The following is a 13,398-nucleotide window of genomic DNA, read 5'->3' as shown; positions in this document are numbered from 1 at the left end:
GAGAGAGGGCAGTGCAGGGCGAGTGAGGAAGAGTTTTTTATAAAGATAGCAACCCCCCCCTCCAGGACGAGGCTCAGGTCTGTCATACCGGAGGAGGGAGTAACCTGGGAGAGATACCAAGGAATCAGAGACATCATGAAGGAGGAAAGTTTCTGTTAAGCAGATCACGTCTGGTTTGTCAGAAGCAACCTGCATGGAGAGATCAGTCAATGATCTGCTTAATGATCTGCAATATATAATGAGCGAAGGCCCCGGATGTTTGAGGTCCATACTGTTAAAGAAAAGGAAGGGGGAGCATCGGATACAGAAGAGGGGGGGGAGCTGTAGGGTATGATGTGGAAGAGGAGGAAGAGGTAGGGAGAGCTGTTGAAGGTGTGTCAGAGATTTCAGAACAGCTTGGAGAAAGGGAAGAATGGGGCGGACAAAAGGTTTGATGGTGATTGGGTGAGGCGCAGTGAGGTGTTGTTTGAGGAGGGGGAAGAGTGAGGCAGAAGGTTGAGGGAGATGAAGGTGAGAGTTGGAAGGGGGAAGAAGCGGGGAGGACGCTTTGAGGAGGAGGGGTGAGAGGGGAGTCTAGGAGGGGAGCAGTGAGGGAGGGTCTCAGAGGGGAGGGGTGTGGGGGGAGTTTAGGAGGTAAGGGGCAAGGGGGGAGATCTGAAAGGGATGCGTGATAGGGAAGATTTGGAGGGGAGGGGCAAGGGGGAAGATTTGAAAGGGATGGGTGATGGGGAGGATTTGGAGGGGAGGAGTGAGATTGGATTTTGAAAAATGTACGATTAATGGGAAACGAACATTTCTTGCAAAATGAGTTTCTTGCGACCTTCGAGTCAAAAATACGTTTGAGGACGCTGAAGGATGGGTGGAGTTCTGGAGAGTTTAGGGAATGAATGAAAGAGGCACTGTAGTTGTAAGAGATGGAATTTTTTTTTGGAATGAATAGATTTGGTGAGCAAGTCGAAAGCATCCTTTTATAGAACAAGAAGAAAAAGGTGTTAGTGTTTTCGTATATGACAGAATACCATTCTTCAGGGGACAGATGAAACATTTTTTAATGACGTGAACACGTGATCACGAACAACGTGGTCAAAGAACGAACGAACAAATAAGAACGAAACAGATAAGAACAGAGAAGGGAATATATATATATTTATTTATTTTTTTTTATTTTTTTTTTTGAGTTGGGGTGAAAAGAGACAGAGAGACCGAACGTGGAACGTGAAAAATAGAGACCGAAAGTAATTGCGAGCGCAATCGAAGAAACCCCTGAGACAGAAACAAAGCCTCAAGCCAAGGTCAGACACGGTAGCCTACTAGTACTACACGAGGCGTCAGAATATGCGACACGAACTGTACCGACGATTCTGTACACAGGTATGAAAAACCAACACCAAGAATACTATTAGAGACACACCAATAGTTACATACACACCGAAAGAAAGATAAAGTTTCGACCTGTGGTAAAGCCTGTATTACGACAAAAACACAATTGTGAAAAGTTACTTATTAACTTCGAAAGCGTGCGCGCATGCACAGCTTTGAAGAGACGTGACGTGACGTGACTTCCCGAGACGAGAAGAGACGTGAAGAGACTTTGAAGAGATTTAAAACGTTAGACAAGTGGTCGATGTTCGGGGAAGTTAGGGGGAGAAGAGAAAATCTAAGAAATAAGCAATACAGCGAAGGAAAGAACTTAAATTCACAGAACACCTAGGGAAGCCGAGATAAACTAGGCCGCGCACCGGTGGGACAGAAAAGGATTAAATTATACAAAAGTTTGCAGGAATTGCGAATCAACAGCAACTGGAAAACACCCTGCAACACATGCACAATAAAAAACGAGTAGAAATTGACGAATACACGAATGGAAAAAATACTTTAACTTTTGCTGCCGTCCAGAGGTCAAACACGCTTCCTTGCTCCAGGGACCGGAAACGGAAGTCAAGTTGTTGTTTGTTCATTCAGCAATGTAAGTTGTACATTCCGGACACTTCAATTATGGAAGTTATGCAAACTGTAATTGTTGTTTAACTTTTTTATTTCATGAAACTGAAATGGTTCAGAACAGGTAAAACAACAACAACAACAACAACATGCATTTCAAGGCCATTTTCCCTGCTACAGCGGGGGTTAGCCTTGCGGTCCCCATGACAATCTTCTCCATTTTGCCCTATTTTCTGCATCTCTCCTTGTTAACCCCCTTGCCCGCATTTCTTCTTCCACCATCTTTAGCCAAGTCTTTCTCGGTCTTCCCCGTCCTCTACTTCCTTCTACATTAATTTCCATCACTCTTCTCAACCAGTCACTTTCATCCTTCCTCAACACATGACCAAACCATCTCAACCTGTTCCTCTTCACAGCATCAATCACAGGCAATATTCCCATCATCTTTCGCAATTCATCATTTGTCTTCCTCTCTCTCAACGATACTCCGCACATCCATCGAAGCATTCGCATTTCCACCCTTTCCAGCCTTCGTTGCTGCTCTACGTTCATTACCCATGTCTCGCTCCCATAAATCATAACACTTCTCACACATGCAGCATACACCTTTCCCTTCAGCTTCAGCGACACTCTCCTCCTCATCAGCACGCCACTCAGTTCCCAAAACTTCTTCCATGCACATCTCGCTCGAGCAACCGTTGCCGAGTCTGATCCACCTTCTCCATCCAGCATGTCTCCGAGGTAGCAAAATGTTTTCACACCTTCCAGCTTCACGCCATCTCCAAGATCCAACTCAACATTTCCTCCATCTGCAGCTCCCTCTGTGCACACCTTACATTTGAATGTAGCTGCCACACTGGTAAATGACCCTCTCAGACCACTACATTTTTGATGAACCCACTCAGCGCACATTGTACATTGAATGGAGTTCACTCCGACACCCTTCCTGCACACAGCACACGGCCACTTCCCAGTTCTTTCCACCTCACCACATGCTTTACCACTTGCCATCACCTTCGTCTTTCCGATATTCACCTTCAGACCTTTTGTCTCCATATATTCCTTCCACTTGTTCATCTTTTCCTTCAGTCCATCCATACTTTCCGCAATCAACACCAGATCATCTGCATTCAACAACTCCCACGGTAAACCCTCCTTTACGTTCTGAGCCAGCACCTCCATCACAGCTACAAATAGTAGTGGACTTAGTACCGACCCCTGATGCACTCCCACCTTCACCTCAAACTCACCACTGTTCCCGTCCTTCGTCCTTGCAGCTGTGCGCGCTCTTTTGTACATTGCCATCACTACTCTGATCAACCATTCCTCCACTCCTAACGTCCTCAATGCCCATGTCAATACTTTGTGTGGAACCCTATCGAATGCTTTCTCCAGATCAACAAACCCAAAAAACAACTTCTTCCTTTTCTCCATGTACTTCTCCTGCAACTGCCTCACAATGAAAAGCGCATCTGTCGTTCCTCTTCCTGGCATAATGTATGTGGTAATGTGCATTTTACCTGTCCCAGAACAGGTAAAAAAGAGGAAGTAATGATGCAGCAAGCATGTGCATCGCTACCTCAATGACTATGATACAATTTGGAAGAAAAAAACATGTCGGACATGCTCAAAGAAACAGATTGTTAACCCTGAAAGATTAAATGGAAAGATACAATCGTGGCCAAAACTATTGGCACCCTTGCACTTTTTTCAAATAACTCACAATTTTCTCTCAAAATAAGTTGAAATTGACAAAAGTATTTGGTTTCCACAAGTTTATTTCACTGTTAATGTTACAGAAACGTCGTTTTAGATTCAGAACTTAATATATCCTTTTAAATCAGAAAATAAAATGAAATGGCATTGACAAAATTATTGACACTCTAGACTTAATATTTGGTAGCACACACGGCCTTTGGACAAAATAACTGAAGTCAAGCACTTCCTATAGCCATTAATGAGCTTCCTACACCTCTCTACTGGCAGTTTGGCCCACTATTCTTGTACAAACTGCTCCAGTTCTCCCAGATTTGAAGGGTGCCTTCTCCCAATTGCTGTTGTCAGATCTCCCCACAGGTGTTCAATGGGATTTAGATCTGGACTCATTGCTGGCCACTTCAGAACAGTCCAGCGTTTTGTCTTGAACCATTCCTGGGTGCTTTTTGAAGTGTGGTTGGGGTCATTGTCCTGCTGCATGACCTTCGACAGAGACCCAGTTTTCTCACACTGGGTTGAACATTGCTCTTCAAAATGCCTTGGTAACCTCCTGATTTCATGATGCCATGCACACATTCAAGGCACCCAGTGCCAGAGGCAGCACGGCAACCCCAAAACATCACTGAACCTCCCTCCATGTTTGACTGTAGGGAAGGTGTTCTTTTCTTTGAAGGCTTCATTTTGTTTTCTGTAAACCTAGAGATGATGGGCTTTACCAAGAAGCTCTAATTTGGTCTCATCTGTTGTCCACAGGACATTCTCCCAGAAGAATTTTGGCTTCTTCAGGTGTGTTTTGGCAAACACCAGTCGGGCTTTCTTAAATCTCTCTCAGCAGTGGGGTCCTCCTGGATCTCCTACCACAGAAACCCCCATTCATCGAGTTGGCGGCGGATGGTGCAAGTTGAAACTGTCGTACCTTGTGTCTGAAGGTCAGCTTGAATCTGTTTGGCAGTTGATTGAGGTGCTTTGTCCACCATTCGAACAATCCTTCGCTGCAATTTTCGATCAAGTTTTCTCTTGCGGCCACGTCCAGGGAGGTTGGCTACAGTGCCTTGGGCCTTAAACTTCCTGGTAACATTGCGTACGGTGAACACAGGAACATCAAGGTCTCTGGAGATGGGCTTGTAGCCTTGAGATTGGCCATGATTGGGTACAATCTTGTGGCTGACCTCCTCAGACTGTTCTCTGGTTTTCTTTCTTTTCTCCATGCTCATTGTGGAACACACAGTGACACAAAACAGCAGAATGACTCCTTTTCTCTATTCCAACTGGTTGAATGAGTGATTTTTATATTGCAGGCACCTGCATCTCACCACAGGTGAGTTCATTTCCAAAGTAAAGGAGAATCACCTGCTTGAAATCTTATTATTTTGAACAGCTTCTAAAAGGTGCCAATAATATTGTCCAGGCCATTTTTAGATTTGTGTGGAATAAGCTAAGATTTCGTAAATTTTTTCAGCTTTTTTTGTTTTGGTCCACTGCAAACTAAAGAAATACAAATGTGGATACGAAAATATTTTTTAATTTCAACAAGTTTCTGGCAAAAATGGTGCATTATTTGAAAAAAGTGCAATGGTGCCAATATTTTGGGTGTGTGTGTGTGTGTGTGTGTGTGTGTGTGTGTGTGTGTGTGTGTGTGTGTGTGTGTGTGTGTGTGTGTGTGTGTGTGTGTGTGTGTGTGTGTGTGTGTGTGTGTGTGTGTGTGTGTGTGTGTGTGTGTCAATATTTTTGGCCACGATAGTATGTAAAATATGAAGACTTTTGCAAAAACAGTTACCCCTCGGCACTTACTTTAGCTAGCAAATAATGTCACAAGGTAAAAATTATTACTTTGACGGCAAGCAGGAAAGACTGGGAGAATTTATATATTGTGTTGGACATGCATGTTGGCCGTGTCGGACATACCAATAGAAATGTGTTCTTTATAATCGAGCAATTTATCATTCAAAACAAACCAGGAACTAGACTATGAGAGAGTTCTTAGATAGAACACCGAATACCACACAGTCTTAGGACATGGAAAGGGTGTTTTCGACTTGTGCTTTGCGTTTCTGAGCACGATCTATGTTTGATTTTTTTTGTGAACTTTGAATAACAGGCATGTGATGGTATCCATACAAAGCCGTTGGGTCAAACAATCATAGCTGAACAATCCATAGCTGAACCATCTACCAACACTGTCCTTTTATTATTATAGACTAGCAAAGGTATATGGCATTGCCTTGCAATGCAGGGTTGCTTTGCTGCCGGGAATATTTAGAAGGGTGGAGGAGGGAATAAGGGGGTAGAGAGAGGGGGCGATGACGGGGAGGGGAAGGGATAAATTATGGATGAGATAAATTGATCCATTTAATGTTGTTTCACTTAACGTCGTGTTTTTCAAGAATGTAACGACGACATAAATCGAGGACCAGGTGTATATACCTTATTTATATACGCACATGCATACACACACAAAATCAAATTTTTCTACCCAAATGCGCAATTCTAATGGCTTGGAAAAATGATTCCGTTTGGAGAATAAGTTAACTTTTAGTTGTGGTAATCATATGTCGGAAAAATATTGAGCTGTTTTGATTTTAACAGTGTGCTCACATATGTGCAGGCGACCGATGCCCGACGAGCCTTTCCCTGCTGGGATGAGCCAGCCCTGAAGGCCACGTTTGATGTTACATTGGTTGTTCCTCGTGATCTTGTCGCATTGTCAAACATGGTGAGTTTAAGATACAACATCTTGCTTTTTCTTCTGATCTTAGAGTCTTTATGGTCATTAGGGTTTAAACAGTTATTTTTTTAAGGCCAAAAATGCATAGTTGTGTGCAATTGGAAAATGGATGACATTTTATTTGAACATTGTTCACAAAAATGTATGCATAAAACAATAATCACCTCCTTTTGAGTGATCGGAGCCGAAACTTATAACGTCTTGACAGAAAGGTCTAGAACGGCAGTCGGGAGAGTGCATACCCCTCTGCCAGGCTAAACAGTTAACGTTTTGTATCCCACTGATAGGCCAGATCTGGATCCGGACCTGAACAAAAATATAATCGGCTTGTTCTTGTCACCTGAATAACTCCTAGTTACACCGACAACTAGTTTTGTCATAATTTCTGTATCTTGTATATTACAAGTATATAAATATCTTGTATATTGTATTATCAAGATAAATAATATCTTGTATTATCTTGTATATAAAATTTCTGTATCACCATATTAATGCCAATTTCATTATTCATTCAGCAGCCGAGTTGTGGTTAGGGTTATCCGTGGCGCTGTGTTTTAAACAGCCTTGACTAACAACAGTTCTGAATGAGTAATTCTAAAAGGTTCTAAATGGTAATTCTAATAGGTTTTGTTCCTTTCTAGGCTTTGCCTATTTCATCTTACTATAATTCACCAAATGTCCGTCCATCTGTCTGTCCGTTTGAAGGTACCGCAAAAACTGCTAAACCGATCGCAACGATATTTTGGGTGGGTAATCCTGGGATCTCCAGGAGTAAAATAGGCTATTTAGTTTTTCCAATTTCAGCTTTGGTCTCCAGCATTCTCAGGTTTGGACTCCCGCATAACATTCACGTTCGCATAACGTTCATTGTGACGATGTTTTCATTGTGACGTTGTTTTCTCGGGTGCCGCACAAACGGCTGCACGGCTGCACCGATCGGACTCGGTGACCTCGGACAAAGACCTTTTATAAGGACGTGGGTTGAATCCCTGCTTGAGAAAATTCCAACCCCATCACGGCCATCTCTCCAACTCACAATCCCACGAGATATGCGGAAAGGACGACCCAAAACCAATATAAACATCATTAAACATCATTCGTATATAAACATCATTAAAATAGATAATGACCTCGGCCAAAGTTCAAACGACGTTTAATCTCCACATGAGAGAATTCCACATTGCTATTTGGGCGGTGTATATGCTAACAGATCGCTGTCTCCATCGATCTTGCCAAGGCCGTAACACCTATCGGCTCAAAATCCTTTTAACTGTTGATTTGGTAGTTTTTACAATGAAGGAAACACGTATCGGGAGTACATACGACATAGAAATTGTGAATGTGACAGCTCTGAGGCGTCTTTCGCTTCGCATCGCAGTGACGGTGAGCACCAATATATGGCGGCTGTAAGATTAAAATCTGGCCTCAAGCCCCCTTACCACCCAAAGCCTTCTACCAGACATATTAACACGCTCCTCCCCCTTCATTCCCGTTCTTCAAAGCAAAGCGGTAAAAATTGTTGTATCGCCATTATATATGACGAGCAACCGTATCCGCCCTAAGGGCGGGGCTTCAATTTGGAGGCGCGATTTATATAAACATCCGTTAGATATCACACGCAAATCATCAAAATCTAAACTATTTTTAGAATCTCAAAAAACAACAACACATCGCTGTTCATATCGGTCAATATTATTCCATCGTGTTTCAAATCGTACAGTTGATATCAGGATTTGAAACACGATGGAATAATATTTACCGATGTGAACAGTGATGTGGCTTTTATTGAAATTCTAAAGATACTGTTTAGATTTTGATGATTTTTGTGTGATATGATTTAACAGATGTTTATATGAATCGTTTAAAATTTTTAAAAGCCTTCAATTTCTGATATTTTACCTTTTCATTTGGGCCTCCCAATTGAAGCCCCGCCCATAGGGCGGGTACCGTTGCTGGTATTTAAAATGCCAAACTGAAGTGCTTCGCTTCCTTCGGACACGGATGCAATTTCTATATTAATTATGCCTCCGCTGACGAAGTCGCCAGAGACATGTTTTCAGGTTGTCCGTCCATGCGTCCGTCAGTCATTACCGCGATAACCTAAGAATGTTTTAAGGAGACCAAGTCAAACATGGTACAAGTATGTATAATGATGCAAAGATTAACTGATTCGATTGTGGGGTTAAGAAGTCAAATGCCAAAGGTCCTGTTAGGTAAAAATTCTTACTGCGCTAACTTGTGAACCAGTGATGTGATTTTGACCAAACTTGGTATGAGTATATATTATGATGCAAAGTTGAACTGATTAGATTTTGTGATCAAGAGGTCAAAGGTCATGCCAAGCAAAAATGTGATACTTAAGAACAGCTGAAGGGATATAAATCAAACTTGGTACAAGTATGTATAATGATGTAATAATGTGGGTGAATGCATATCGGTCGACGGCGCAACATTGATGAGGGCCGTTGTAGTTTATAAATGCTATGAAGGCCATGGGTAAATAAAAAGTATGCATTAATTCCTTTCCCTGTGATGAAAGGACACTTGGAGTGTAGGGACACTTGCTCAACTAAGAAGATGTCGGTAAAAGGCATGGACTACTGTAATCCATGTGCTTGGCTTGTCTGACCTTGTATAGAATTGGTACAACTGGAACATTAGCCAAAACGTGCGATGAAGAGCACCTCAATCCAAAACTAGGTACATTTATTGGTTTATATCAGGTTCAATAAGGTCCACAAATCTATTTTAAGAACGATTCAAAAATTGCTTTGAGTATTCTATATGTAAAAGCATTCAATGGAAGCAATTTGTCGAACGTTTTTACTGCGGTCTTGTTTCGGAGAGTGGTCTTTCAGACGAATTTCCTTGAAATAAAAGCAAAATGATTTTGGAATGTATTTTTTTTTTCTTTATCTTTTCATTTTAATTTGAGAAATTTTTCTTGAAGCCCATTCCTTTTATACAGATTCAATCAGCTGTAGATACAACAGCAACAACAACAACAACAGGCATTTTATTAAGGCCATTTCCCCTGCTAAAGCAGGGGTTAGCCTTGCGGTCCCCATGACAATCTTCTCCAATTTGCCCTATTTTCTGCATCTCCCCTTCTTAACCCCCTTGCCCGCATTTCTTCTTCCACCCTCTTTAGCCAAGTCTTTCTCGGTCTTCCCCGTCCACTACTTCCTTCTACATTAATTTCCATCACTCTTCTCAACCAGTCACTTTCATCCTTCCTCAACACATGACCAAACCATCTCAACCTGTTGTTCTTCACAGCATCCATCACAGGCTCTATTCCCATCATCTTTCACAATTCATCATTTGTCTTCCTCTCTTTCAACGATACTCCACACATCCACCGAACTATTCGCATTTCCACCCTTTCCAGCCTTCGTTGCTGCTCTATGTTCATTACCCATGTCTCGCTCCCATAAATCACAACACTTCTCACACATGCAGCATACACCTTTCCCTTCAGCTTCAACGACACTCCCCTCCTCGTCAGCACGCCACTCAGTTCCCGAAACTTCTTCCATGCACATCTCACTCAAGCAACTGTGTTGCCGAGTCTGATCCACCTTCTCCATTCAGCATGTCTCCGAGGTAGCAAAATGTTTTCACACCTTCCCTCTTCACTCCGTCTCCAAGATCCAACTCAACATTTCCTCCATCTGCAGCTCCCTCTATGCACACCTTACACTTGAATGTAGCTGCTACACTGGTTAATGACCCTCTCAAACCACTACATTTTTGATGAACCCACTCGGCGCACATTGTACATTGAATTGAGTTCACTCCGACACCCTTCCTGCACACAGCACACGGCCACTTTCCAGTTTTTTCCACCTCACCACATGCTTTACCACTTGCCATCACCTTTGTCTTTCCGATATTCACCTTCAGACCTTTTGTCTCCATACATTCCTTCCACTTGTTCATCTTCTCCTTCAGTCCATCCATACTTTCTGCAATCACACCAGATCATCTGCATACAACAACTCCCATGGCAAACCCTCCTTTACGTTCCGAGCCAGCACCTCCATCACAGCTACAAATAGTAGTGGACTTAGTACCGACCCCTGATGCACTCCCACCTTCACCTCAAACTCACCACTGTTCCCGTCCTTCGTCCTTACAGCTGTGTGCGCTCTTTCGTGCATTAACATCACTACTCTGATCAACCATTCCTCCACTCCTAACTTCCTCAATGCCCATGTCACTACTTCATGTGGAACCCTATCGAATGCTTTCTCCAGATCAACAAACCCAAGAAACATCTTCTTCCTCTTCTCCATGTGCTTCTCCTGCAACTGCCTTGCAATAAAAAGTGCGTCTTTCGTTCCTCTTCCTGGCATAAATCCAAACTGCATTTCGTCGATCTTCAATTTCTTCCTTATCCTCCTCTCCAACACCCTTTCCAATACCTTCATTCCATGCTCCAATAACTTTATCGCTCGATACTTTAACTTTATCGCTCAAGTCCAGAGGGTCACCTTTCCCCTTGTATAGAGGAACGAGGGTACTCAGTTCCCAATCCACTGGAATGCGGCCTTCTGTCACCACCAGATTACATATCTGTCATTCTCTTCACACCCCAACTTCCTGCTGCCTTCAACATATCTCCCACAACTCCCGTCGGCCCTCCCGCTTTTCCACTCTTCATTGCTTTTATCGCTTCCCCAACTTCCTTCTCAGTTATCTTCTCTGCCGGTCCTAAAACTGGGTTACTCTCTATGTTGCCATCCCATTCATTCTCTGTATTCAACAGCATTTCCATCTATCTTTTCCATCTTCCTTTAATTCCATCTGGGTCCACAACAATTTGTCCCACTTCATCCTTCAAGCAACTCACCCCCATCACACCACACCTCTCTTTCGCTATCTGCTTTGCAATCCTGAATACCGATCTCTGACCCTCTTCTGAATCCAAGCGTTCTCCGATCATTTTCCTGCATGCCTCCTGCGCCTTTGCTACCTTTCTTTGCAGCCTTCTTGGCTTCCTTATAACTTTCATGCTCTGCCTTTTCTGCCCCCATACCCTTCGCCTTCTGCCACTCCTTGAACTTCTTCCTCTTCTCGTCAATCCTTTTTCCAACTTCATCATCCCACCACCATGGTGTAGATGGTGTAGATGGTGTAGGAAAACCGACGCGAGGTTGTCTGATTGCATCAAATTAGGCAATCGATGCTTGCCTGGCTATACAGTTGGTATTGCATTATTCCACCTTCATGAAACAAAATCGCATGTAGAATTTGGGCAGTTCTTCTTTATTTGCCTAGACAAATTTGCACCCATTATTGTACCATTTGCTCGATCAGGTCAAATTTTAACCACCCATATATTTCAGCCATATCCTTTTTAAAATGCATTTGAAGTGAAAGATCATATGAGGTGATATTTCAGTAAATACTTGACCGGCTTACTTTGGCCCATGCAGGCAGTGCTCCTTCACCATTGTGCATGCATGCATAACTTCAAAATTGATCACTTGTCATTTTACATGACAAAAACTTATGGTTTTCCAGCAAGGCAAAATATGGTGTGTCGGCCTATTTTTTTCCAAGTGTACAGTGTGTTCCAGACCATGTTGGACAAATATGGCGGCCGAACTGCGTGACCGATGACATCATCATTATTATATATTTTTCTACACCAATTTATCCATAGATCACGCTCAAGAAATTTCATCTTGATCGGATGAAGTGTTGAGCTTGTCGAATTATGACGTCATAATGGAGGAACCTATGACATCATCATTAACATATTTTATTCCCCATGGAGAGTTCTTTACAATGAGCCATTTCTCAATTTTTTCTATTCAGCACTTTCGGAGATATGAAGGTGCAAAGTTTTTTGGTTTTTCCAAGATGGCGGCCGAACGACGTGACCGATGACGTCATCATTAAACATTTTTCCACCATCAATTTATGCTGACATGGCGCTCAAGAAATTGCATCTTGATTGGATGAAGTTTTGTACTTGTCGAATTAGCGAATTATGACGTCATCATGGAGGCCTTGGGCCGAGAGAGTTAAAATTGGGCACAGTCTATTTTAGGGCAAGTCAAATATGTGTGTAAAGTTTGGCGATTCTACGTGCAACGGTGTAGACGTAGTACTAAGAACAAACAGACAAACAGACAAACCAACCGATCAACATACTTGCCGGAATATTTTCCGGCAAGTAACAAATGGACTCAAATGCAATGCCCTCTCCTCTGGCGAGGGTAACAAACAGACAAGCATGGGTGAATCCATTAACCTTTGTCCACCTTCGGATTTGTGCTGTCCAAATGGCCCTATGTTAATTTTTGAATGTAATCAAATTCTCCCAAATGGCTGTGTAGTGTTCAAATCCCTAGCTCCTTTAAAGGGCTTGATGTTTAATCTGCACACCGAACGCCAATTGTGACTAGCAGCTGATTGATTAGCTGAACCAGATTATATGCACTCGAATGCCCAAACAGTTGGTTGATTAACCCACAATATGTAGAAGGAAAATTGCGTTCATAGTTTGTAATATAATGAAAATAATTTAATTTGTAAATTTAGGAGGCCATAAGCATGACTCGAGGGAAGGCCAATGCAACGCAAACTGACTTGTAACGAGCAGTTTTAATTGATAAACAGTGATCCTATCTTGTCTGTCACTTGTTGGCATGTTCCTCAGACTAGCTTTTCTGAATCCCAACTCGCCATAACCCCAACTGTCCATAATATTGCTCTGGTCTCCACGTCTCCACTACCCTGCAGCCAAACTGCGAGTGTACAACACTTCCCTTTAAACCACCTTTACAGGCCATTTTTCCCCACAAAGCGGGGGTTGGCCTTTTTCGGGAACCGTGGTTGTTGTTGTTTTTTGGTCCCCTTTTTGAAGCAATGTTTTACGGCCGAATGCCCTTCCTGCCGCCAACCCTTTTTGCCGCCTTTAACGACAAACAGGTGAACAAACAAACGACAAACAAACCAGTGAACTGGTACTCAATTAGCCGACCTCGGAAGGATGACAGGCT

At 42.7% G+C, this 13,398-nt stretch overlaps 1 protein-coding gene across 7 annotated transcripts in view; it reads left to right on the top strand.

Moving 5' to 3' along the window:
* The window catches only part of NPEPPS (aminopeptidase puromycin sensitive), a 170,237-nt gene that overhangs the window by 81,909 nt on the left and 74,930 nt on the right, over window positions 1-13,398 (top strand). For all 7 annotated transcript variants that reach the window (XR_013624027.1, XM_068121918.2, XM_078781362.1 and 4 more), the window contains exon 7: window positions 6,263-6,370. Coding sequence is in view for 6 of the 7 variants with exons in the window: in XM_068121918.2 (XP_067978019.2) it covers window positions 6,263-6,370 (108 nt within the window). In the remaining variant the exon portion in view is untranslated. The remainder of the gene's footprint in view (window positions 1-6,262; window positions 6,371-13,398) is intronic.

The sequence above is a fragment of the Myxine glutinosa genome, chromosome 7 (assembly GCF_964187855.1).
Source record: "Myxine glutinosa chromosome 7, kmMyxGlut1.1, whole genome shotgun sequence".
Lineage (NCBI taxonomy): Eukaryota > Metazoa > Chordata > Myxini > Myxiniformes > Myxinidae > Myxine > Myxine glutinosa.
This window is presented reverse-complemented; position numbering and strand designations above follow the sequence as displayed.